Raw genomic sequence first — 25,456 nt, 5'->3', positions numbered from 1 at the left:
GTAGGTCACAGACATGGCTTGGGTCTAGCATTGCTGTGGCTGTGGTGCAGGCTGGCAGCTACAGCTCTGATTCGACCCCTAGCCTGGGAACCTCCATATGCCACCAGTGCGGTTCAAGAGACACTAAGCTAATTTTGTTATACTATCCTGTAACTCTGCCCACCGAACTGGGACCTGCCATTAGAAAGGCAGCACGGTCTATTAGAATTTGCTAGGCGTATTTGTCATAGCCAGAGGTTTAATTCAAAATTAGAACAAACAATAACAACACTTTGATTTGATCTTCTAAGAAATATAGAGACAGCAAGAATAAAATGACTCCACCAGAGTGGATTAACTCTTAACAACCTGACAAAAGAACAGAGTGGTACCATTTTCCAGTGTTCTAAAATAGATAAATAGATCTACTCCTTATTACAAAAGTCTTTTGCTAAATTTTCTAGCCTTTGAGATCTTGAAAGGTTGACAAGAGAGTCAACTTATTGTTTTTATGTAGAGTCTCTAGGTATAAGTAACGGCAGTACATTACATTGTGAAGAGTGGAAAGAAGTGACAATAAATATTTCTGATCTTAACTATCTCTGGAATATTCTAAAACAGAATGCCATATGGGGAGGTTTTTGTTTTTAAACCACATGCTTCCAGAGATAGTATAATGGATGCTGCCTCAAATCTAAGAGAGAAAGAGTAAGCAGACCTGTGTAAGAAATGCTCCAAAAGCAAACTAATATCTACTAAGCTCATCATCTTTTTCTCCCTACCCTAAAGCCTGAATACATGATGCCTTTTTTTCCTTTGATGGCCGCACCCGTGGCACATGGAGGTTCCCAGGCTAGGGAATCAGAGCTACAGCTGCCGACCTACACCACAGCCACAGCAACACCAGATCAGAGCCACATCTGTGACCTACACCGCAGCTCACAGCAATGCCAGATCCTTAACCCAATGATAGAGACCAGGGATCAAACTCGAAACCTCACGGTTCCTACTCGGATGCATTTCCACTGCGCCATTAAAGGAACTCCTATGATGCCTTTGTATTATCTTTTTTTTTTTTGGTCGCGCCTTCGGCATGTGGAACTTCCTGGGACAGGGATGGAACCCGTATTGCAGTGGCGACCTGTGCCACAGCTGTAGCAATGCCAGATCCTTAACCAGCTTCACCACATGGTAACTTCCTGTATCATCTTTAAAGTCAATTCTCTCCTTTATCCTCCACAACTGATCGATAATACTATTAGTTTTCTCTTTTACACTTATGAATTACCCATCCCTTCTGCAGGCTGCTACCACTCCAGTTCAAGCCTTCATTTGCCCCCTCACCATCTTCACTACCAGCAACATCCCAGCTGGCCCTCTTCACCCGAGACATTTCTCTATTACTCTATTCGTATATCAATGTTAAGTGATTCTTTTTTTCTTTCTTTCTTTTTTTTAGAGTCGCACTCACGGCATGTGGAGGTTTCCAAGACTAGGGGTCTAATTGGAGCTACAGCTGCCGGCCTATGCCACAGCCACAGCAACGCGGGATCTGAGCCACGTCTTCAATCTACACCACAGGTCACGGCAAGGCCGGATCCTTGACCCACTGAGTGAGGCCAGGGATCGAAACCGCAACCTCATGGTTCGTTTCCGCTGTGCCACGACGGGAACTCCGAAGTGATCCTTTAAAACCATTTTTACCAGGTTAGTCCCCAGCTCAAAAACTTCGAATTATGCATGATTCTTCTACACTATACTATCTCCCAAATCTACCACCCCCATTTCCTTTATTTATGCGGTTTCTATCCCTCCCTCCCCGTCCTCCTCCCCAAGCTTTTACTTCCTGGGCTCATTCAGAGACTAGAATTTTTTAAGGTCCGGTCCAAATCCCACTTGCTTGATTAAATGTTGACTACTCTCTCTCTCATTATTCTCTCTTCTGTAAACATGGTAATATTTATCACATAATTTAAAGTAATGCCATAAATTGTAGATTATAATTATATACTATCTTTAAATTGTTTGCCATTACCTCATATGTAATGCTACTTTTCTAAATGCAAATCATGTACTTCTCTATCTGATATTACCTAATAAAGAGATGAATATAAGGCAGGGATTCTAAATTACCTCTTGCTTGATTTGTTAAAGACTGGTCCTGAAACAGCCTATGTCAACTTTAACCCAGTGTATCTGTACCAAATGTATATAAATTATCTGAATGGTGTGGTAAGTCACCTGAAAAAAAGTCCTTAATTTAACAATCCAAATGTTGGAAAGATTTATGATTAACCAAATGCTCCAAAAGAAATCAGCTCAAAAAGCATGCCAGTGAACAGCAGGAGTCAAATCATACCCAAGGGAATCGGAGGGGGGTGCAGAAGGGGATGATCCAGACGTAAGGGCAGTCTCTGCTAAGGAGGCCTCCTCCTGTGGTATTGGGTGGTGTTCAAAGAACTTGGAGACAAACAGCAAACTGTGAGGCAAAAACAAAAACAAAACAAAGCAAACCTAACTTGTGCAAAACCCAGAAGCTTCACAGACCAGAATACATTACAGAATTAACAAAAATATCTCAGATCAAATTCCATTTTCAGGAAGGAGTGTGTGTGTGTGTGTGTGTGTGTTTGGGGGGCGGGACTGTTAAATTCAATTTATCTTTTTGTCCCAAGGCTTATTTTTAAAAATAATACTGTAATTTCAAAGCCAAGCTCAGAATCTAAAACACTGTTTTACACTGCAAATTTCTACACAGTAGACGGGCAAAATCATGCTGTATGGTTAAGGAATCAGAAGAAAATGTATCTATTGCTAAAAATTAGATTACATCATTATGATATACTTTGAAGTACAGAGTTGAATTCCTTTTGCTCAAGTGATCAAAAAAAAGTAAAAAGACTTTAACAGTAGCAGTAAAACACACAAAAAAGATTAAAATACCCTCAATCTACTGAGAGATAGGGGTGGAGAGATGAGACAGAGGAAGGAGAAAGAGGGAGTGAGAGAAAGAGACACAAAGACAGATACCAATTTAGAAAGAGAGAACTTAATTTACGAAATAGCCAACAGAACCAGATCCCCCAATCTGTGGTCCAAAGGCAATGATTAACTTAACTGAAACACCTGTTCGCCTCTCAAAAACCATTTAAAAGTGATAGCTATGGGCCAGGGATCTTCATTAATTAAAAGAGAATATAAAACATAAATGAAATGTACAGCAAACCAGAATTACAATTTGAGAGAGAAGTACTGGCTATACTACATATTATCCTCTATCTACACTTCCCTATAACAACTCTTCTGAACAGAAAACTCCCACAAATTCTAAGGCATACTAGTTTCACATTGAGAAAAGTTAAATGTAAAATGGTAGACAGAAAATAAAAATTTTTTGATTACTTACTCAAGTTGATCATAATTAACACACATCAGTGGAACCTCTGTACTACAACGCTGGTGAAATTTATAACCACATGTTTGACAGCGGAACCCCTGGAAAAGCAGCTTTCGACAGAAGTCACAAAATGCTAAGGTGAAAAAAGTTTTCCGTACCTGCAAAGTAAAACATCATAGAGCATTTTCAAAAACCTGTAAGAATCTTTTAAGAAATCAACTTATTTACTCTCTTAAGATAACAAATCCTGGAGTTCCCGCTGTGGTGCAGTGGAAACGAACCTGACTAGGAACCATGAGGTTGCCTGCTGGATCTGGCATTGCCATGAGCTGTGGTGTAGGTCGCAGATGTGATTCGGATCTGGCGTTGCTGTGGCTGTGGTTTTGGCCAGCAGCTGTGGCTCGGATGAGACTCCTAGCCTGGGAACCTCCATATGCCGAAAGTGTGGGCCCAAAGAGACCAAAAAAAAAAAAAAAAACCAACTCCTCTGGAGAGCGGTATTAGAGGCTAACAAGGGATGAGGCAATCGATTATTTTTTACTGCAAGCCCCTCTGCACTATTTTTAAAACTATATACATTTGATTAAAATGTAAATATACTTTGATTAAAATGTGTAAAAATTTATGAAAGAAAAGAACTGGTTTATAATTATCTGAAGATCAGAACTCTACCTAAACTTGCTGACTGACTTAGCACAGGCGCAGGAAAATCACCTGAAAGATGTTAAGAACTACTTTTAACAAACTGTCAGTTTGCTAGAGGATTAGAACACCTGAGTGTACATGGGAACCTCCTTCTATGTGTACCTTAAAAGGCAACATGTAAGAACTCGGAGTCAGAGAGAAAATGACCTACAATACGGGTCATATAAACAGAGCTCTGCTAAGGAGGCTCCATCATGACAACTGCCAAACAAGCAACCAGAAAATCTTTAACATTTATGTGGCTACTATTTACCAAAGCAACTATCTTTTTATATTGCTAACATAATCTCTGGAAATTAGAGAACAAAAAACCAAAATGTGTTCACAGGAATCAGTATTTTATATTAAAAATGCCATATATAGAAAAGTAAGAAATGCCTTTCTGACACAGATTACTCTAATCTTGGCTTCTGCCTATGCCTTTTAAAAAAAAAATTAAATTTATTGTCTTTTTAGGACTGCACCCTGACACATGGAAGTTCTCGGGCTAGAGGTTGAAGTGGAGCTGCAGCTGCTGGCCCACACCACAGCCACAGCAACATGGGACCTGAGATACATTCGACGTTAAGCCAAAGCTTGCAGCAACGCCAGATGCTTAACCCACTTAATCCAATGAGCCACAATGGAACTCCCTGCCTATCCTTTGAGAGGACAGGTTCTCAGGCTCTGGGAACTGCATCCTTGTCTCTGAGGTAGAGGTCCCCTTGTTCCAGACTTTATGGTGGTAACACTTAGGTTAGGTTCTAGCAAATGGAAAAACCAGATAAAGGGAGAAGTGCTCAAAGAGAGCTTTAACATCTTTCTCCAGTCCTCCAGGAAAGCTACTCCACTGCCATTAATCTGTCCTTCAGAAACATTTATACAAGTGTTTCCAGATGTATGTAGAAAGAAGTCTATTTACCAAGTTTAGAAAAGATTTTTAAAAAATTTAAATGTCTATTAATAGAGGGATGGTTTAAATATATCCAATTTTTATCTTGATGGGCTATTATGCACTCTTTATAAAGTGAGGTGTCCTGACATGGAATGATGCCCACGATGGCACAGTTTCATTTGTATTTGTGTGTGTGTGTGTGTGTGTGTGTGTGTGAAGAATATCACACAAAACAAGACTCTATATTTAGTTTAAAAAAAAAAGGGGAAAGAAATTGAAAATAATGAAGGAAAGGGGAGGGAGAAAAAAAAAAGGGAAAAACTTTGGGTTCACAGGTGTAAGGACACAGGTGTGTATACACAGAAAGATGCGGGAAGACTACACCATGATCTTCAATAACTGTTTACTTCTGGCAGGGCATGTTCACATTTTTACTTGACATGCTTTCGTACCACTCAGCTTTTAAGAAGTTTCTTTCAATAATGAATATTTATTACCTTTTAAAATTAAAGTATATTGATTAAAATAAAGCTCTCTACGTGTTTGTTTTTTTTGGGTGGGAACATTACTGATTTTCAACACAGGTAAAACATCAATCCCCAAATTACTCATGCATACTTCATATTCTCTAAATAAAAATTCATTCACAAGAACCTGAACATTTTTGACATCTCAAAAAAATATAAAGGTACATACAAAGTTGTGGGTTGTAAGTGGAACATTCTCCAACACTTCTACATGCAATTCCTCTCCTGTAAGCCAGGAAATATCAGTGTCCCAGCCAATTGGTTTCTTCTCTCTGCAAAGTGTAGACATAGCCTTTCTTGGTTAGCATACCTAAAGATCTTCATATGCCTCATGCTGAAGATATGAAAATTGGTTACTGAGGGGCTAGTAATGGTGAGGGAGTTCTGGCTCCCTGGTCCTCCATCGTTAGAAATTTAAATGGCAATAAATTAATTTTTAAGTTACCCCAAACAAATGTATCACTCTTGGACAAACAGCAGGGTAAAGAGATGAACTCTTTTCTTCAAGTCAGCTCCAGAAAAGACCTACAACAGCAGAAAATGGATTGTTCCTAGGGTCCAAAAACAAAAAAAAACAAAAAAAACCCCCCCTAAAAAACAGGTACAATTTACCTCTCCATTCAAAGAAAAAGAGTACTCAAGGGACAACATGCCCCAAAAAGGAGGGTTTTTTTGGTTTTTTTTTTTTGTTTTGTAATTTAAAAAAACATGATTCAAAATTGGAGGACGATATGGACTTGGCACAGTTTTAGATACTTTCTAAAAAATGGTTCAATATAAAATGTTAATTTTTACAAGTCTTCTATGTAACTGAGTTTGTATTAAAAGCAGGGGAAAGGAGGAGTTCTCAAATGAGTCACATTCTAAATGGTCCAAAAATCTTTAGAATCTCAAACTCCAAATAAAGTCACTTGATCAGAGTAATGAGTACTATCAATCACACAAAATTATTTAGTGTTAACTTCTCAAAGAGGCTACAAGCTTTATTAATATTTTTTCTAAAGTTAATTTTTAATGCTTGAAGTTTTGGGTAAACATCTTACAGAAAATCCCAAAATTTATGTCTGAGGTTTTTTTCCTTTTTTAAACAAAGTTTCACATCACATACAAACCATACCCATCCTGAATTCTGTAAACAGCGCAGCACTCTGGGATTAGACCTCTCATCATCAGCGCTTTCTTTAGACTGTCCCGGACTGTAACGCCACACCTTGCAGGTACCTGTGGTATCATAAATATATGATATGAGGTAAAGGGAATAAATTATGTATTTTTTTTCATATCACTGAAAAAATAATAATTTATCTTTATATCTTTAAAATGTCATGTGAATTATTATGTTGAAGAATTATTTCCAGAGCTAACTTAATATTAAAGAGAAATTATGGCTCAAGTATCTATTATTACTCACCAACTTAAATCAAAGCAAAATTAATTTTTAGTTTATTAAAGTTGTGAAATACCTTAGACATATAAAACAACAGAAAATACAACAGATCCCTATGTGCACAATGCTGAGAAATAATAGGTGTCAATATTTAAAGCAAAATCAATTTTGATCTAACATTGTTCAAACCTGAAAACTGTAATCCTTCAAGCATAACAATGTTCCTTAAGAGATGTCTTATTGATCCTAAACATGGCAGAAGAAATTACTTGTCTTATTGTGTATAATTGGTATTTGTTGTTTAGTTGCCTGGCACCCCTATTTCCTCTGGGAACCTGTCCTCCCCTAAACACCACATGGTACTGGGGAGACAATCGATCAAGGGTTACTACTTTTCTGGCTACATAGGACATAAGCTGGCTAATCAGTTTCCCATATCCCTGACCCAGGGCTAGATATCTGACCCAAACAGTACCAGAGTTCTTAACTGATAGATGGATGCTGGTTGAGAGAAGTTTCTGTTTTGAAAGTAGTTAAAGTATACCATTAAGACAGAAATCTGAAGCCCCTAATGGCTACCCTCCCTACTACACTGAGAAAAACCTGGCTACAAAATGAAGCTAACCTAAGGAGGCTGCCCTGGCCTTTTCTGCCTGTGACCCATCTGTCCAGTTATTAATTTGTATAATATAAAACCGAGAAAGAACTGACAAACAGTGTAGACTAAAGTGAAGCAGGGAGTGGGAGTGCAAGTTGGTCAGTTTCTATGACGGGAGGAGGGTGAAGACAGATGTGTTAGTCAATAACAAAATTAAAGGTTTCAGTCCTTGGAATCACTAAAGTACTTAGCAAACCAAAAGTTTCCAAAGAAATTGGGAATCTGATACTAGAGGGGAAAAAACAGTAAAAGTGAATATAAGACAGCTAACTGTATTGTTTCTTTTTTTAGGGCTGCACCTGTGGCAGAAGGAGGGTCCCAGGCTAGGGGTCAAATCAGAACTGCAGCTGCAGGCCTTCACCACAGCCACAGCCAACGTGGGATCCAAGCTGTATCTGCAACCTACACCACAGCTCATAGCATCACCAGATCCTTAACCCACTGCACGAGGCTAGGGATCAAACCGACATCCTCGGGGACACCATCAGGTTTGTAACCTGAAGCCACAATGGGAACTCCCTGAGACAGCTGACTTTAAATAGTATATTTAAGGGAACAATCCAGAAAGACAAATAGGACCCAAGATTTGAAAAAGTGAGAGGCAGATTTTTAACTTAATATAATCTCTAAAACTATCCACGACAAGGGAAAAGTTTATCATGAGGGAGTAGACTCATCACTGGAAGTATTCAAGACACTGGATTGGCGTAGTTGATCCTCTTTATTCATGGACTCTGTATTTGCAAATCTGTCCATTCCTTAAAATTTATTTGTAACCCCTCATTATCAGTATTTGCAACACTTCTGCAGACATGCAAAAGCACTGAAAAATCTGAGTTGCTCAATGAACGTTTTCCCAGCTGAGGTTGAATAAGGCGATACTGCGTTTTTTTTTTTTTTTTTTTTTCCTAGCTCTCATACTATACACAAATGCCCTATGCCAGGCAACTTTTAGGCTAACGGACCCCAGACAGCTGAAGAAATATACAATCTAGAGGCCAACATACAGAGGCCAGCTTTGGCTCATTTATAACAGTATCTCTCTTAGGAGCAATGGTAATCACTATTCAGTGTTTGCAGCAAATTTATAGAACATAACTATTGCAAATATTGAGAACTGGCCATACCCTCCAGAAATAATGAACAGAAGGAAAAGTTCACTTTTTCCTCTGCTACTCATATTCTGCATCCTCTAATGCCAAAACCTCTTGACTGGCAACCCTATCTTTTGTTTTAAACCACAACCATGTTATCAGAGAACTCTTTTTAAAGAAGGAATTCTTAATGTCTTTGTGTGTGTGTGTGTGTGTGTGTGTAAAAGACCTCTGCCAACCTGACGAAAGCCTTAGATACTCTCTGAAACATAAAATTTCAAGCCCATCTACATACTGCTCAAGAGTTCACTGAACTCAGATTTAGAATCCCATTCTAAAATATAATCTTATATTTCATTAGTCTTCTTAAAAGTTTCCAGTTATTCATAAGGCAAAATTCATGGCATATAAGGTCATCAATGAACTGGGGCTATCTAACCCTTAGTTTCTTTGGTGAGTTCCCTCATGCACGCCTGTAACGCCATCTTCTAATACAGCTATGCTCTCTTAATGGTTCTCTGAACAGGTTGATTCCAAGGTGTATTTATACTTCATCAGCAGGAAAAAATTTGGTTTTCTGCTCTTATCACCAAGGGAGAGTTATCAACAAGGACTGATACTCTTCTGCAGGCTGATTTTCATTTGCTCCTTCATGATACTGCCTGTTCAACAGACAGACCAATGAAACAAAACAGAAAGACCAGAGCAGATTCCAACACATAAAGTAAATCAAAATAATATAAATGCAGCATCTGAAATAGGGGAATGACGAACTTTTAAATAAATGATACTAGGATAATTGGAACTGATTAGGGGAAAAAAGGTTCATCCATACTTCACACTGTAAACTAGGATAAACTCCAAAAGGATCAAAGATTTAAATGTTGAAAGGAGGGGACAAACCATAAAAGAACTGGAAGAAACATGGTAAGCTCCTTTATAACCTCAAGTGAAGAAGGCCTCTAAAACTACAATGTAAAGTCTGGAAGCCATAAAAGGCAAGCATTATATTCAACTACATGTAACTAAGAATTTTTGATTTTCTTCTTACTTTTTTTTTTTTTTTTAGGGCCACACCTGTAGCATATGTAAGTTCCCAGGATAGGGGTTGACTCAGAGCTGCAGCTACAGGCCTACACCACAGCCATAGCAATGCCGGATCCTTAACCCACTGATCAAGGCCAGGGATCGAACATACGTCCTCACGGTTACTGGTTGGGCTCATTACCACTGAGCTATGATGGAAACTTCCACTAAGAACTTTTCAGATGGCAACACACACACTATAGTCAGTTCTCCATTACTCTGGGTGCCACATCTGTGGATTCAACCAACTGAGGATCAAATATTCAGGAAAAAAAAATTCTAGGAGTTCCCTGGTGGTTCAGCATTGTTAACTCCTGTGGTTCTGGTTACTGGTGTGGTGCAGGTTCAATCCCAGACCTAGAACACCCACATGCTGTGGAAAAAAAAAAAAAAAATCCAGAAAGTCCCCAAACAGCAAAACTCAATTTTGCCTAATATAGGTAGTCTAGAGATGGTTTAAAGTATACAGGAGGAGGTCTGTAGGTTATACGCAACTATTACACCATTTTAATAAAAGGGACTTGAGCATCCAAAGATTTTGGTATCCTCGGGGGTTCTGGAACCAATCCCTTGCAAACACTGAGAGATGACTATATACGCAAAGTCAAAAGACAGCTGTAAAGTGGAAAAAAAAATCTGTAACTCACTTAATAGGGCTATAATCTTCCTGATAATATAAAGAGTTGAAACTGAAATCAAGATCAACAACACAATAGAAAAATGGGCAAAGGACATGAAAGACAGTTCAGAGAAACAGAAATATAAATGGCATTTTGATGTTGCGGTTGTTAATAATTTTTAAATTTTTATTTATTTATTTAAAATTTTTATTTATTTATTTGTTTTTTTTAGGGCCACACCCGCAGCATATGGAGTTTTCCAGGCAGGGGCTGAGTTGGAGCTTAGCTGCCGGCCTATGGCACAGCCACAGCAATGTGGGATCTGAACTATGTCTGCAACCTGTACTGCAGTTCATGACAATGCCAGATCCTTAACCCACTGAGCAAGGCCAGGGATCGAACCCTCAACCTCATGGTTACTAGTCAGATTCATTTCCACTGCACCACAATGAGAACTTCTGCTGTAATTCATGGTATACAGAAGTTCCCAGGCCAGGCACTGAATCTGAGCTGCAGCTGCAACCTACGATGCAGCTGCAACAACATCAGACCTTTTAACCCACTGTGCCAGGCCAGGGATTAAACCTGTGTCTCTGCAGCAATCTGAACCCCTGTAGTCATATTCTTAACCAATGCTCCCCAGAGGGAACTCCTAAATGGCTTTTAAATATATGAAAAGGTGCTCAACCTTGGTGAAAAGCAAACTCAAACTATCCAAAATCTTTTTCATTTATCAGATTGGCAAAAATCCAAAATTCTGACAGCATATTTGGTTGATGAGGCTATGGTAAACAGGTATCTCATGCACTACCGGAGTGATGAAAATGTTCTGAAATTAATTATGGTGACAGTTGCATAACTCTGTGAACAGACTAAAAATCACTGGATGGTATACTTTAAAATGGGTAAATAGTACACATGTAAACTATATTTCAGTAAATCCGTTAAAAAAAAAGAAAAAGCAAATTCTGTCTTTTAAATTACAAATTCAAGAAGGCCAGATGAAGAAAAGCCACGTTTCAGGGGAATGTAGTGAGGTATTTTTTTGGTTCAAGTTTTTTTTTTTTTTTTTTGGGGGGGGGGCTTTTTAAGGCCGCACCTATGGCATAAGAAGGTTCCCAGGCTAGGGGTCAAATAGGAGCTACAGCTGCCAACCTATGCCACAGTCACAGCAACATAGGATCCGAGCCACATCTGTGACCTACACCACAGGTCACAGCAACGCTGGATCCTTAACCCACTAAGCAAGGCCAGGGATTGAACCCGCAACCTCACGGTTACTAGTCGGATTCATTTCCGCTGTGCCACAATGGGAACTCCTGGTTAACCATTTTTTGTTGTATAAGTAAACATGAATGAAGGCATCTCATGCCTGATATACTTTATTATTATTTTCCTTTTTTGGCTTTTTAGGGCCATATCTGCGGCATAAAGAGGTTCCCAGGCTAGGGGTACAATCAGAGTTGAAGCCAGCTGCCTACACCACAGCCACAGCAAGGTGGGATCCAAGCTGCATCTGTGAACTACACCCCGGCTCACAGCAATGCTGGATCCTTAACCCACTGAGTGAGGCCAGGGATTGAACCCACAATCTCATGGTTACTAGTTGGATTTGTTTCCATTGCACCACGACAACTCCAGTAAGAATTTTTATACCTTTCTGGTATAATACCTGAATACCTGAATACCTTTTCACTCCTTTAGGTCTATCTCATATAGACAGCATTACCAATTATCTTTTGGTTACTAAAGGCTCATCATTCCTGTTTAAAAAAAAGGAAAGATTTACTAAGGCAGAATAAATATATAATAAACTGCAATGATTTGAGTATATAATTTGACACATTTTGATTTTATGTATGTTATCCATGTAACCATCGCATTCAAGATAATGAATACACCCTGTTGCCTTCTGAAAATTTCCTTGTGTTCCTATGTAATGCCCCTTCTGCCCTAGCTCTAACCCTAGTCAAATATTGATCGGCTTTGCATCACTACAGAAGAGTCTGCATTTTCTAAATTTTTATATAAATGTAATTTAAAATATATATATTCATTTCTGTGTGGCTACTTTTACTCACCTATGCTGTTGTGTGTAGTAATAAAGCATTCCTTTTTATCTAGCAGTATTTCATTTGATGGATGTACCAAACTTGTTTAACTATTTGGATAATGTTCAATTTTGTGCAAGCCATGAAACTACAGAAGCAAATTCCTTCTCCAGAAAAGATATAGAAAAGCCAACAAGCACATGAAAAGATGCTTGATATCATCAGTCAAGAGAGAAATGCCTATCAAAATCACAATAAAGTACCACTTCATACTAATAAGATAGCTATAATTAAAAAGAGAAATAACGACAAAGTGTTCTATTTAGTTCTTTTCTCTTTTTTTTTTTCTGTACTCTATTTAATTGGTCCATGTATCTGTCTATATCAGTACAACAATGATTTAATTACTGTAGTTTTGCAATAAGTTTGTTGTTCCTGCAGCACGTGGAAGTTCCCAGGCCAGGGATTGATCCTGCCCCAAAGGAGCCACCTGAGCTGCCACAGTGACAATGCCAGATCCTTAACTCTGCTATATGCCAAAAGGGAAACTCCTGTAGTAAATTTTAAAATCAGTAAATGTGAGACCTTCAATTTTGTTCTTTTTCAAAATTATCTGGGTATTCAGGACTCCTTGAGATTCCATAGTGAATAGTAGGATGGATTTCTCTATTTTTGCAAAAAAGCTGTTGGGATTTTAAAAGGGACTACAGCAAATAAAACTGTGAATTTCTTTCAGAAGTGGTTGTGCCATTATACATTCCCACTAGCAGTGTAAGAAAATTCCATTATTCCACATCCCCATCAACAGTTGGTATGAAATTTTAGCTGTTCTATTAAGTGTTTAGTGGTATCTTGTGCCTTTTCTTTGCACTTCCCTAATGACCCAGGATCTTCCCATGTGACTATCTGCTACTCACATATCTTCTTCGGTAAATTATCTATTCAAATCTTTTGCCCATTTTTATGAGTTGTTTTGTTATTATTGAGTTCTAAGAACTCTTTATATATTCTGTATTTGTGTCCTTGATCAGGTATGTTTTGCAAAGATTATCTATTAGTCTGTGGGTTACTTTTATTCTCTTAATATTGTCTTTTGAAGAGTATAAATTTTTAATTCTGATAAAGTATAACTTATCAATATGTTCATAGGGATTGTGCTTTTGATGTCATATTTTAGAAACTACTGCCAAATTCCAGGTCACAACTGTTTTCATATACGAACTTTATAGTTTTAGGTTTAATTCTTACTTTTTATTCCTTCTTCTGTGTTCAGTTTTCTTCCTAAAGTAATTTTTTGGTAGTTCCCTCAAGCAGAGCCTCAGAAAAGTAAACTCATCTAGAAAGGGCTTTGTTGTGCCTCCCAACTCATAGTGTACCTGGTTGGCTAAACTCATACTTTAGCTAAGCAACTTATCAGTACTGTTCAGCATTTTAAGTATATTATTCTATTGTCTTCTGATATCTATAGATGTTATGAGGCAATTTTTTCTATAATCTGATTACTATTCTCTTAAGGTAATTCTTCTTAAGGGCTTTTACTTTATTTTTATTTTGTTTTGAAAGTTCCCTGGCCAGGGATCAAACCTGCGCCTCAGAGACCCAAGCTGCTGTAGCAAATAATGCCGGATCCTTAACCTGCTGTGCCACAAGGAACTTCCCTAAGTGCTTCTGAAACAATATTCTTTCATTTTCCTTTATCTAATAAGTATGGATTCAAATTTATTTAACTTAAAGCTTATTCTTCTCAAATACTTAGATTCAGTCTTTCAAAAAGATGAGCCATCATTTCATTTAATTTTGCTCTTCTCCTTTATTTCTAGTCTTCTCACTTTCTGGAACTGCTTTGAGGCATAAATTAAACTGTTCATTCCGCCCTTCATGTCTCTTAACTTGTCTTTTATATTTTCTGTAACTTTTCCTGCTTCCTAGAGTTCACTAATTCTCCCTCTTCAGCTGAATTCCATCTACTTTTTACCTCATCTGTTGAGTTTTAAATAAATATTTATTTGTTTACTTATTTGTCTTTTTAGGGCCACAACTGTGGCAATTTGGAGGTTCCCAGGCTAGGAGTTGAACTGGAGCTGTAGCCACTGGACTATGCCACAGCCACAGCCACTCCAGATCTGAGCCACATGTGCGACCTACACTATAGCCACAACAATGCCAGATCCTTAACCCACTGAGCGAGGCCAGGGACCAAACCTGCGTCCTCATGGATACTAGTCAAATTCATTTCCGATGAGCCTCGATGGGAACTCCTAAATATTTTAATTCTTATACAGCATTTTAATACTTGCTCTGTAATACACCGTAACCAACTTGACACACTGATATTTTATTTAAAGTGTTACTCTGCTACTTCCTCAAATCAGCATCAATATGTTCATTAGTTTTCTTCCTTGGTGACAACTATTTCTTTTTAACTTTCTGTTTTAATTTGTTTGATTTTTTCCAACTCTATTACAAAAAATTTCAAACATAAAAAATTAGAGAAGGAATGGTACAATTAACATCCAAATTCTCTCGGGTTCTAAAATTATGTTTTCATATCTGTTTTCTCTCTTTAACATTTTGTTTTCCATTGTACAGTTTGAAAGTAAATTCCAAATGGATTGACTGAGATAGAATTCAGAATAGTAGTTATGCTTGAAGGTGGGGACTGAACTGAGGGAGCACAGGAGAACACTCTCAAACATTAGAAATGTTCTGTATCTTGATCTTCACAGCAATTACATGAAAGTCACCGGGCTGTAAACTTGAGATCTGCACACTTCACCACATGTAGGTTTTATTTCAAAAAAGGAGAGTTCCCGTCTTGGCTCAGCGGAAATGAATCCAACGAGGAACTATGAGGTTATGGGTTCAATCCCTGGCCTTGCTCAGTGGGTTAAGGATCTGGTGTTGCCGTGAGCTGTGGTGTAGGTTGCAGATGTGGCTCGGATCTGGTACTGCTGTGGCTGTGGTGTAGGCCAGGGCCTACAGCTCTGATTTGACCCCTAGCCTGGGAAGCTCCACATGCCACAGCTGTGGCCCTAAAAAGACTAAATAAATAAATAAATAAATAAATAAATAAAAAACAAAAGGGACAAGGGGATTGTAGGCCTCATGAATATCTACCCCTAAATATTTAAGCATGTATTTCCTAAGAATAAAGATATTCTACATAATAACATTCCTATTATCACACTTAAAACTAATAATTCCATAATAACATGTTCGATCAACAATCAACATTTCCCATCTCAAGGACTTCCATAGCTCTTCTTCACCCTGGTCCCAAACCAGGACCACACACTGCATTTGGCTGTTTTTTTGAGGGTTTTTTTGGTCTTTTTTTTGCTATTTCTTGGGCCGTTCCCGCGGCATATGGAGGTTCCCGGGCTAGGGGCCGAATCAGAGCTGTAGCCACTGGCCTACGCCAGAGCCACAGCAATGCGGGATCTGAGCCACGTCTGCAACCTACACCACAGCTCACGGCAACACGGGATCGTTAACCCACTGAGCAAGGCCAGGGACTGAACCCGCAACCTCATGGCTCCTAGTTGGATTCGTTAACCACTGCGCCACGAGGGGAACTCCGCATTTGGCTGTTTTGTCTCTTTAGTCTTATTTAGTGTAGAATAACTTTTTTATCCTCCATGACTTGAGTCCAGGCTGTTTGTTTTATAGAAGGCCTGCCTTCTAAATTTGCCTAATTGCTTCATCACAGTGCTTAACTTTTTCCTCTAACCACTGTGCTTCTTATAAACTGGAAGGTCCAGAAGTTTTAACATTTAGCACAACCATTTTTAGCAATAATACTTCAGAGATGATAACTGTCATCCACTGAGTATTTTATTTTATCTTGTTTTGTTTTGTCTTTTTAGGGCTGCACCCATGGCATATGGAAGTTCCCAGGCCAGGGGTTGAATTGTAACTGTAGCTACCAGCCTACACCACAGCCACAGCTACACGGGATTCAAGCTGTGTCTGTGACCTATACCACAGCTCATGGCAACTCAGAGCCTTAACCCACTGAGTGAGGTCAGAGATCGAACCCACGACCTCAAGGATCCTAGTGGAGCCGCAACAGGAATTCCCCATCCAATGAGTCTTAAATTTTAAGGGCACCTAGAAATTCGATTTGCTTCTTTCTTGGGAGTCTAATTCTGCTGTTTTTTAAGTCTTCTAAAACACTGATGGTATACGATTTCCTTACCTATTATAACTTGATATTTTGACCTTGTCATTGAGGCATTATCCATGTGAATTTCACGAGACCTATATGGGCTAAAGGAAGCTTTACATTTGTTTCTGCCCAGTGCCTGAGTGCTATTACTACTCCAGGACCAGTTATGTTAACTTCTTGGATTGAGAATTCCTCAATAATGCAGGTTATATAATCATGACCATCACACTACGATAAGAAGAGGTTTACACTTAAGAATTCATAAGGGAATCTCTACCCTTTATTTGGAGCCCTGGCAAAGTCAGACAAATTTCACTGTAATTTATGTGTACTGGTGAATAGATTTTCTTCTAATTTGTCATTCTGCTGAAGGTAAAGCTCTTCAGCGACTCAGATTTACATGAGGATCTGAGCTCCGACTCCCTCTGTGATACTGGCTGAGGCCTAGTCTTGTATTTCCACACACTGACATTCACATCCCTTTGTTGCACAGGGTGACAAACTGACCTCACTGGAGGCCACTACAGCACAGGTCGGCAAAGTTTTTCCATGAAGAAGCAGCATTACTACTAATGCTGAGGCCACACATTTAAAAATGACTTTGGTCGTATTTGGAAATCAACTTTTTTTTTTTTTTTTTTTTTTTGTGGCCGCACCCGTGGCATATGGAAATTCCCAGGCTGGGGGTCGAGTCACAGCCACTGTAGAAGCAACGCCGAGTAGTTATGTTGTGAGCCGCATGGGAAGTCCTCAACTGTTCTTTTATTAGTATCAAAAGCAATCATATACATTATAAAAAATATTAGTGATTAATTATTCACTTACGTCCACTAGTACTACTTGTTGCACTTGAGGATTATAGACCATCTATAATAATCCTACAGATTTCTCTGCACTAAATGTTACTTACAGAGTACTGTGTTCCAATAATGAGACTAATGACCAAAAATCAAAAGTTACGTAAATAAGAGGAAAAATGTCAAGCACACTAAAAATCCAACATTTGATAATAAATCCAAATAGGGATTTCTCAAGTGCAAAGAATGAATCTTACCTGACATATGTTAGACAACAAACAAGGTGAAGTCTTGAGATTCTGATTGATTCTAAACTAGTACTTAAGACTTGAGTGTGGTTCAAGTCTGGCAGACAGCTTTAAATGTCAAATCTGACCCTAATGACAATGCAATTTGTTCCAGCTAAGGAGCACAGACTTGGGCACCAAATAACTATGCCTTATCCATTCTTGTTTGAAATGGATGCTTCCACTTACATGACCACCGAGTATTACACTACATTTTCAACAAGTCTTTCTGAAAAGGAAAAGTACAAAGAAAAGGCAATGATGATATTAAAAGTTGACTCACCACTGTCCTCTGTTTATTGGGCAGGAAGACTCTAACAATAGGTTTTTGTGGTGACTTGGGGTTGCTCCGTGATGCATCTGTGGGATTTTGAAAAACTGAAAGAGATGAAGGCAGCACAGAAAGGCTAGAAGAGGAAGAAGATGTAACGGTGTCCGTTGATGCAGAACTAGAAACAGAAAAATCAGTTCCATTCCCCAGGGATTCCAATAACTGCTGTTCTCTTTGCTGGAGGGCATCTAGCTTGCTGGTGTATTCTTCATAGGCCTATAAAATAAAGTAAACGTATATTGAATCTGGACTTTTTCCTGACAGCAACAAAAAGAAATGTGAAATTTAAGTTTTTGATTATTATCTCTCTCTCATCTAGCTAACAGGGATTTGTGTTACAAGTTACCAAAAAAATGTGTTAGCAGCATTGTAAATCAGTACTTTTACATTTTTTGTTGTTTGTTTTTTTGTCTTTTGTCTTTTTTTTTTCTTTTTTTTTTTTTGTCTTTTTGCCATTTGTTGGGCCGCTCCTGCGGCATATGGAGGTTCCCAGGCTAGGGGTCTAATCGGAGCTGTTGACACCAGCCTACGCCAGAGCCACAGCAACCGGGATCCGAGCCGCGTCTGCGACCTACACCATAGCTCACGGTAACGCCGGATCGTTAACCCACTGAGCAAGGGCAGGGATCAAACCCGCAACCTCATGGTTCCTAGTCGGATTCGTTAACCACTGCGCCACGACGGGAACTCCTTTTTTTTTTTTTTTTTTAAAGTTTTATTTTTTAAATTTTTTAAAATTTTTTTGTCTTTTTGCCTTTTCTGGGGCTGCACCCGCAGCATATGGAAGTTCCTAGGCTAGGGGTCTAATTGGAGCTGTAGCAACCGGCCTATGCCAGAGCCACAGCAACGAGGAATCTGAGCTGCGTCTGCAACCTACACCACAGCTCACGGAAACGCCAGATTGTCAACCCACTGAGCAAAGCCAGGGACCGAACCTGCAACCTCATGGTTCCTAGTCGGATTCGTTAACCACTGCGCCATGAAGGGAACTCCTGTCTTTTGTCTTTTTAGGGCCACAACTGTGGCATACGGAGGTTCTCAGGCTAGGGGTCAAATTGGAGCTGTTGCTGCAGGCCAACGCCAGAGCCACTGCAACGCCAGACCTGAGTCGTGTCTGCGACCTACACTACAACTCAAAGCAACATCAGATCCTTAACCCACCGAGTGAAGCCAGGGATCAAACCAGCAACCTCATGATTCCTAGTTGGATTCATTTCTGCTAAGCCACAAGAGGAACTACTTTTTTTTCTTTGATCCTTTTTTTTAGGGCTGCGCCCACAGCCTATGGAGATTCCCAGGCTAGGGGTTAAATTGGAGCTGTAGCTACTGGTCTATACCACAGCCACAGCAACGCCAGGTTGGAACCGCATCTTCAACCTACACCACAACTCAAGGCAACGCCGGATCCTTAACCCAATGATCGAGGCCAGGGATTGAAGCTGCATCCTCATGGATGCTGGTCAGATTCACTTCAGCTGAGCCACAACAGGAACTCCAGAACTTTTACTTTTAAACTGATAAATCTTTTGTTGTAAGACAATACATCTAGAAACAGACACACGTATATGTCAATAGCCATGAATATTAATTTTTAAAAACAAGTATTTGCAATTTTCTGGTCAAGCCACAATTTCTCTTCCAAACTATATATCTAACTTGAGATAAAGTACTGCATCAAAGATAAATATCCCATCTACTAAAAATTAATTTGTTTCCAGAAAAGTTGTACACATATAAAGTTTCATGCATCTCTTTGTCTTACACCTTTCTTTCCCTAAAGAACAGAGAGGAGTTCCCGTCGTGGTGCAGCTGTTAATGAATTCGACTAGTCATCTCTTTGTCTTACACCTTTCTTTCCCTAAAGAACAGAGAGGAGTTCCCGTCGTGGGGCAGCTGTTAATGAATTCGACTAGTAGCCACGAGGTTGCGGGTTCGATCCCTGGCCTAGCTCAGTGGGTTAAGGATCTGGCGTTGCCATGAGCTGTGGTATAGGTTGCAGAGGCAGCCTCGATCTAGCATGGCTGTGGCTGTGGCGTAGTATGGTGGATTATCATTTCTCCCTACTACCCCAAATAGATGCAATACTACATTTATGAAAGGCCATAAAGGAGAAACACAGATTAAAACAATGGCATTTCCCAGCATCCAAGGAGTTTATTACTAGAATGCAAAGAAGCAAATGGATACATTTTAATTTGCATACGTGTTGTGAACTAAACAAAGAATGTTCCTGATGCAAGGTTGGAGTAAGGAAAGAAGGGGGCTTAAATTAGCATTTCAATAGAGTTAAGTGGGGAGAAGAGAGTACTGTGTAGTACAGGAGAAATTCTGTAACAAAGTAAGGAGGTTAAGAAATTTCAAGACTGAAGAAAACTATGGAGTAGTACAGCTGAGTATCATACAATACCTATCAAGGGATCAACAGATGTTTGTGAAATTTAAGAACAGGAACTCAAATAATAAGCCCGGAAAAGTGGGTAAAGGACCAGTTGTAGAGAGTGTATATATATACTATGCTATGAAGTGTGAACTACATTCTATAAGCAAGGGAGAAGTATCAAAAGCAGAGAATAAAAGGGAAATTTCATTGTGATATCAGCCACCACACCTGATAAGCTTGATCTTACCATAGGATTTCTGGGATGTAGGGGAGGGAAAATACCAAAATAAACTACTAACATAAAGAGCCTAAACTACATCAAAATGCTTTCTCCTTTACAATCTAACAGTTGCCCAATGCAGTAAAACATTTCAGGGCATTGTAACCAAATCAATTCAAAATTTTCTAAGCTGTATTTCAACGTAACTTTCAGTTCCACAGGCTAATTACTTAAGGGCATCTCTTTCAATATGGTCCCCTCTTATTGAGCCTTAAATCATTGAATAAATACATATTGAGCATACATGTGCCTGGTACTGTTTGGGGCTCAAACTACAGAAAAAAAAAAAAAAAAAAAGATAGAAAGACCAATACAATCCCTACCCTTTGAAGAGTAATTATTATACATGCAGCCTGGGAGACAAAAATTCCGCTTTGCATATATCAAATATTCCCATTTACTATCATCTGGGCAAGTACATTTAGTACACAAAGTAAGGCTTAGAAGGAGTTCCCGTCATGGCGCAGTGGAAACGAATCTGACTAGGAACCATGAGGTTGCAGGTTCGATCCTTGGCCTTGCTCAGTGGGTTAAGGATCTGGCATTGCCGTGAGCTGTGGTGTAGGTGGCAGATGCAGCTCGGATCTGGTGTTGCTGTGGCAGTAGTGTAGGCCAGTGGCTACAGCTTCAATTAGACCTCTAGCTTGGGAACCTCCGTATGCCACGGGTGTGGTCCTAAAAAAAAAAAAAAGAAAAAAGACAAAAACAAAAAACAAAGTAAGGCTAAGGAAAAGATACAAATGTAAACAAATATTCTGAATGTTATTTTTTTTATCAAAATGTTAGCCTTAATAATACTGTTCCCTCCACTGTGGATTACAATCTCTTATTTCACAGCATTTACCAATAACTCATCTTAAAGTACAAAACACTTATTCCACCTCTCTCCATGCTCATAGCTGCAATCTATCATGGTACTTGCCTACCTTGTTCTATACCTGACTTGGCTCATTTCACCCCATTATCCTTGCTGCATTCAGTGTGCATGGTGATTACTCTTTCATCATTCCTGTCTTAAAGTTCTCCAAACCTCTTCTCTATAAAGGCACTTACTTCCACTCACCTCCAAGATCCAAAGATACAAACAGTTCTTTACAAAAGATTTCCAAATAATGACAAGACCTCCATTTAGAACCTCCCACACCCCTGTGCACACACACTGATTCCACCTTCTTAAATTTCAACCTCACTACCACACTAATCTGGTTCATGGTCAGTATCAATCCCTTAGAGTTTCTCAGATTTCTTTGCTGTTTTACTTCCTACACTTTCTGGCTCACCTTTTCAACAATGCCAATGGTAACATCTTGGACTGTCTGGTTAATTATTTTACCAACTTGCTTGTCAAACACCAACTTTGGGTAAATCCTATCATTCAATTATTCCATTCTTCTCAGGTTACAAAACACTGCTGAAGAACAATAACTGGGCCAATTAGTTCCATTATCAATTCATGAAAATTAGTCCTTCACACCACTGTCTGAAAATTTTTACTGATTTTTAATTCATATTAACATTCCTCACAACACTTACTCCAACCATTTCTATGCTTTTCTGCTTCTAACTTCATCCTCAACTCTGATTCACTCAGAAAAAAGCATTAACTTCAAATTTTCTCTGAAGATCCAAGGTATCAAATAAAAGCTTCTTTGTCCAAGCAATTCTCCACCTCTTTCCCCATCCCTTCTTTTGCTCTCAATTTTGCTGGCGTGGTAGCTCTTCTAGAGAGGCATTTCTTGGTTCACCGTTATCTGCACTTTCTCTTCTATCTTCCACCCTAGCCCTTTCCTCTGTTTTCTTACCCTGCAAGTCCTGTGAGCAAGTCCTTCCACATGAACACACACCTCAAGCACCACGACACCATCAACCAAAATTCCTCTAGGGATTCAACAAGTTACAGAAACCAGATATTCCCTCAGCAGGCAGGTTTTTTTATAAAACCTCATTCTTTCTCATCAAAAACCTACTTATTTTTCAAAGCCTAATTCAAAGCTCTGCTTAATAAAATGCAAAATCAGTATTTTCTCCTCACTTCCCTTAGAGTATTACCACACTCTTTTACATGTGGCTTTTCTTTTCTTTTTTCTTTTAAGGGCTGCACCATGAGGCATGTTGAAGTTTCCAGGCTGAGGGCTGAACTGGAGCTACAGCTACCAGCCTACGCCACATCCACAGCAATGTGGGATCTGAGCCTCAATCTGCCACCTACACCACAGCTCACAGCAATGCCAGATCCTTAACCCACTGAACGAGGCCAAGGATTGAATGCCCATCTTCGTGGTTCCTAGTTGGGTTTGTTAACCACTGAGCCATGAAGGGAACTCCTATATGTGGCTTTTCAAAAAAAAAAATCATCTGTGAAAAAATTTTGTGCGCATTAAGTGAAATAATACTAGTAAAAGGAGTTATTACAGAAACTACCACACAGCAAAAACCCAACAAATATTTTTATCAGTAGTAATAAGTAGTACTAGTTCTTATTATCATTATTACTGTTACTACATTACATAGCTGAATTTTTTTTTTTTTTTTTTTTGTCTTTTGCCTTTTTAGGGCCATATCCACGGCATACGGAGGTTCCCAGGCTAGGGGTCCAATGGGAGCTGAAGCCAGTGCCCTGTCACAGCCACAACAACTTGGGATCCAAGCCGATTCTGCAACCTACACTAGGGCTCATGGCAATGCCAGATCCTAAACCCACTGAGCAAGGCCAGGGATCGAACCCAAGTCCTCATGGATGCTAATCAGGTTCACTAACAGCTGAGCCATGACGGGAACTCCAGCTGAGTTTTTGACATGACTCTGAAATAGTAAAGTAGTTCACGGGACAGCTCATGTTATTTACTTATTTTCAATGGATCTTTTTTATTTTTTAATTTTTTTGGATTCTTTTTTTTAATTGAAGTATAGTTTGTTTATTTTTAAACTTAAAAAAAGATTTTAAGAACATTTAATATTATTAAGATGAAAATACTCCTCAAATTGATCTTCAGATTCAACAAATCCTTATCAAATTCCCAGTGTTTCTGCAGAAATGGACAAGTTAATCTTAAAATTCAAAGAGAAGCACAAAGTACCTGGAATAACCAAAATAATCTTGGAAAAAGAATAGAGTTGGAGGATCCACATTTCCTGATTTCAAAAGTTACTATAAAGCTACAGTAATCAATACATGTGATACTAGAATAAGGATACACATATAAAACAATATAATACCAAAAGAACTGAAAACATGTATCTACCACAAAAACTTATACATGAATGTTCACAGTAGCTTTATTTACTGTAGCTAAAAAGTGGAAACAATCTAAATGTCCATTAATTGACAAATGCGTAAACAAAATGTGATATATCCAGGATAGAATATTAGCCAGAAAAAGGAATGAATGCTACAATGAATACTACATGCTACAACATAAATTTTTAAAACATTATGTAAAGTGAAAGGAGCCTGTCACAAAAGGCCATACTGTGTATGATTCTATTTACACAAAATGTCCAAACAGGCAAATCCACAGATTTAGAAAGTAGGAAGTTCCCTAGCGGCACAGCATGTTAAGGATCTGGTAATGTCACTGCTATGGCTTGGGCTGCAACTTTGGTGTGGCTTCCATCCCTGGCCTAGGATTTCCACATGCTGTGATGCACTCAAAAAAACAAAACAAAAAGTAGAAAGCAGACCAGTAGTTGTTAGGGGCTGGAGAAAATGACTGCTAACGGGTAAAGGGTTTTGAAATTACAGAGTGGTGAAGATTGTACAGTTTTGTTTATATACTATAAACCACTTTAAAAAGTGAATCTCAGAGTATATGAATTACTTCTAAATTTATTTATTTATTTTTTGTCATTTTAGGGCCACAACCCATGGCATATGGAAGTTCCCAGGCTAGGGGTCGAATCAGAGCTGTAGCCTCTGGCCTACACCACAGCCATGGAAACACCAGATCTGAGCCATATCTGCAACCTACACCACAGCTCATGGCAACACCCAATCTTTCAACCCACTGAGCGAGGCCAGGGATTGAACCAGTATCCTCATGGATACTAGTTGGCTTTGCTACTGCTGAGCCACAACGGGAACTCCTACTTCTCAATTCAGTGAGAAGAAAATTAAGGACCTACTTAATTAAACTGTAATGAGAAAAAGCAGTGAAATAAAAAAAATTTTATCATTAGAATATTCATTATATTTATTTTTATGGAACTTAACTCACAAGATTCAATGAAATCTTTCAAATTGCCCACAACTGGTATTTAATGAACTGTTCTGCATTCCATAAGAAGCATCTAGGGAGTTCTCATTGTAGCTCAGTGGGGTGCAAACCTGACTAGTACCCATGAGGATGCATGTGTGATCCCTGGATTCACTCAGTTGGTTGGGAACCTGGCGTTGCCATGAGCCATGGTGTAGGTTGCAGATGCAGCTCGGGTCCTGTGTGGCTGTGGCTGTGGTGTAGGCCAAGAGCTACAGCTCTGATTGGACCCTTAGCCTGGGAACTTCCATATGCTGTGGGTGCAGCCCTAAAAAGAAAGAAAGAAAGAAAAAGGAGGAAGCATTTAGCTTCCAGTATTTTCATTGCAGTATTTCTTTTGGTAAATGTCTCTGCATTATCCTGGGTTCTACACAGACTGAAGATCAGAAAGGCTGTCAGCATCATAATAATGATCTAGCAATTAAGAGCACAGGCTTTGATAAAAAAGACCTACATGTGGGGAAAAGGTAAGCAGTCATAGAAGACTCATTAAAAAAAAAAAAAGCACCGCCTCTGAGTTCAGAATGCCTGGCTTCAAACTTACTACTGGCTATTCCATTTACTAGCTGTTTGACTCTGATC

General features: G+C 39.0%; 2 protein-coding genes and 1 long non-coding RNA gene across 12 annotated transcripts in view; 1 reads left to right on the top strand and 2 right to left on the bottom strand.

Annotated features, from left to right (window-relative positions):
• The window catches only part of SLC37A3 (solute carrier family 37 member 3), a 398,944-nt gene extending 381,648 nt beyond the window's left edge, over positions 1–17,296 (bottom strand). The window contains exon 1 of the mRNA XM_085004806.1: positions 17,243–17,296. The gene's annotated coding sequence lies outside the window, so the exon portion shown is untranslated. The remainder of the gene's footprint in view (positions 1–17,242) is intronic.
• BRAF (B-Raf proto-oncogene, serine/threonine kinase) overlaps positions 1–25,456 on the bottom strand; it is a 174,589-nt gene that overhangs the window by 70,873 nt on the left and 78,260 nt on the right. For 7 of the 10 annotated variants that reach the window (XR_014833621.1, XR_014833619.1, XR_014833622.1 and 4 more), the window contains 5 exons: positions 17,914–18,177; positions 6,600–6,703; positions 5,652–5,754; positions 3,386–3,534; positions 2,339–2,458 (listed from right to left, as the gene is read on the bottom strand). Coding sequence is in view for 6 of the 10 variants with exons in the window: in XM_085005259.1 (XP_084861385.1) it covers positions 2,339–2,458; positions 3,386–3,534; positions 5,652–5,754; positions 6,600–6,703; positions 17,914–18,177 (740 nt within the window). In the remaining 4 variants the exon portion in view is untranslated. The remainder of the gene's footprint in view (positions 1–2,338; positions 2,459–3,385; positions 3,535–5,651; positions 5,755–6,599; positions 6,704–17,913; positions 18,178–25,456) is intronic. The other 3 variants (XR_014833620.1, XM_085005261.1, XM_085005258.1) reach the window with 1 other exon arrangement.
• The window catches only part of LOC146394902 (uncharacterized), a 36,629-nt gene continuing 22,310 nt past the window's right edge, over positions 11,138–25,456 (top strand). The window contains exons 1-2 of the long non-coding RNA XR_014833650.1: positions 11,138–11,262; positions 18,340–18,419. This is a non-coding gene — a long non-coding RNA (uncharacterized LOC146394902). The remainder of the gene's footprint in view (positions 11,263–18,339; positions 18,420–25,456) is intronic.

Source organism: Sus scrofa, chromosome 18 (genome assembly GCF_054392235.1).
Source record: "Sus scrofa isolate SSC_HxYL_T2T_F1_AM1 chromosome 18, Sscrofa_HxYL_maternal_Yorkshire_Landrace_v2.0, whole genome shotgun sequence".
NCBI classification, from domain to species: domain Eukaryota; kingdom Metazoa; phylum Chordata; class Mammalia; order Artiodactyla; family Suidae; genus Sus; species Sus scrofa.
The sequence above is the reverse complement of the archived record's forward strand: the minus strand, read 5'-3'. Positions and strand labels throughout refer to the sequence as shown.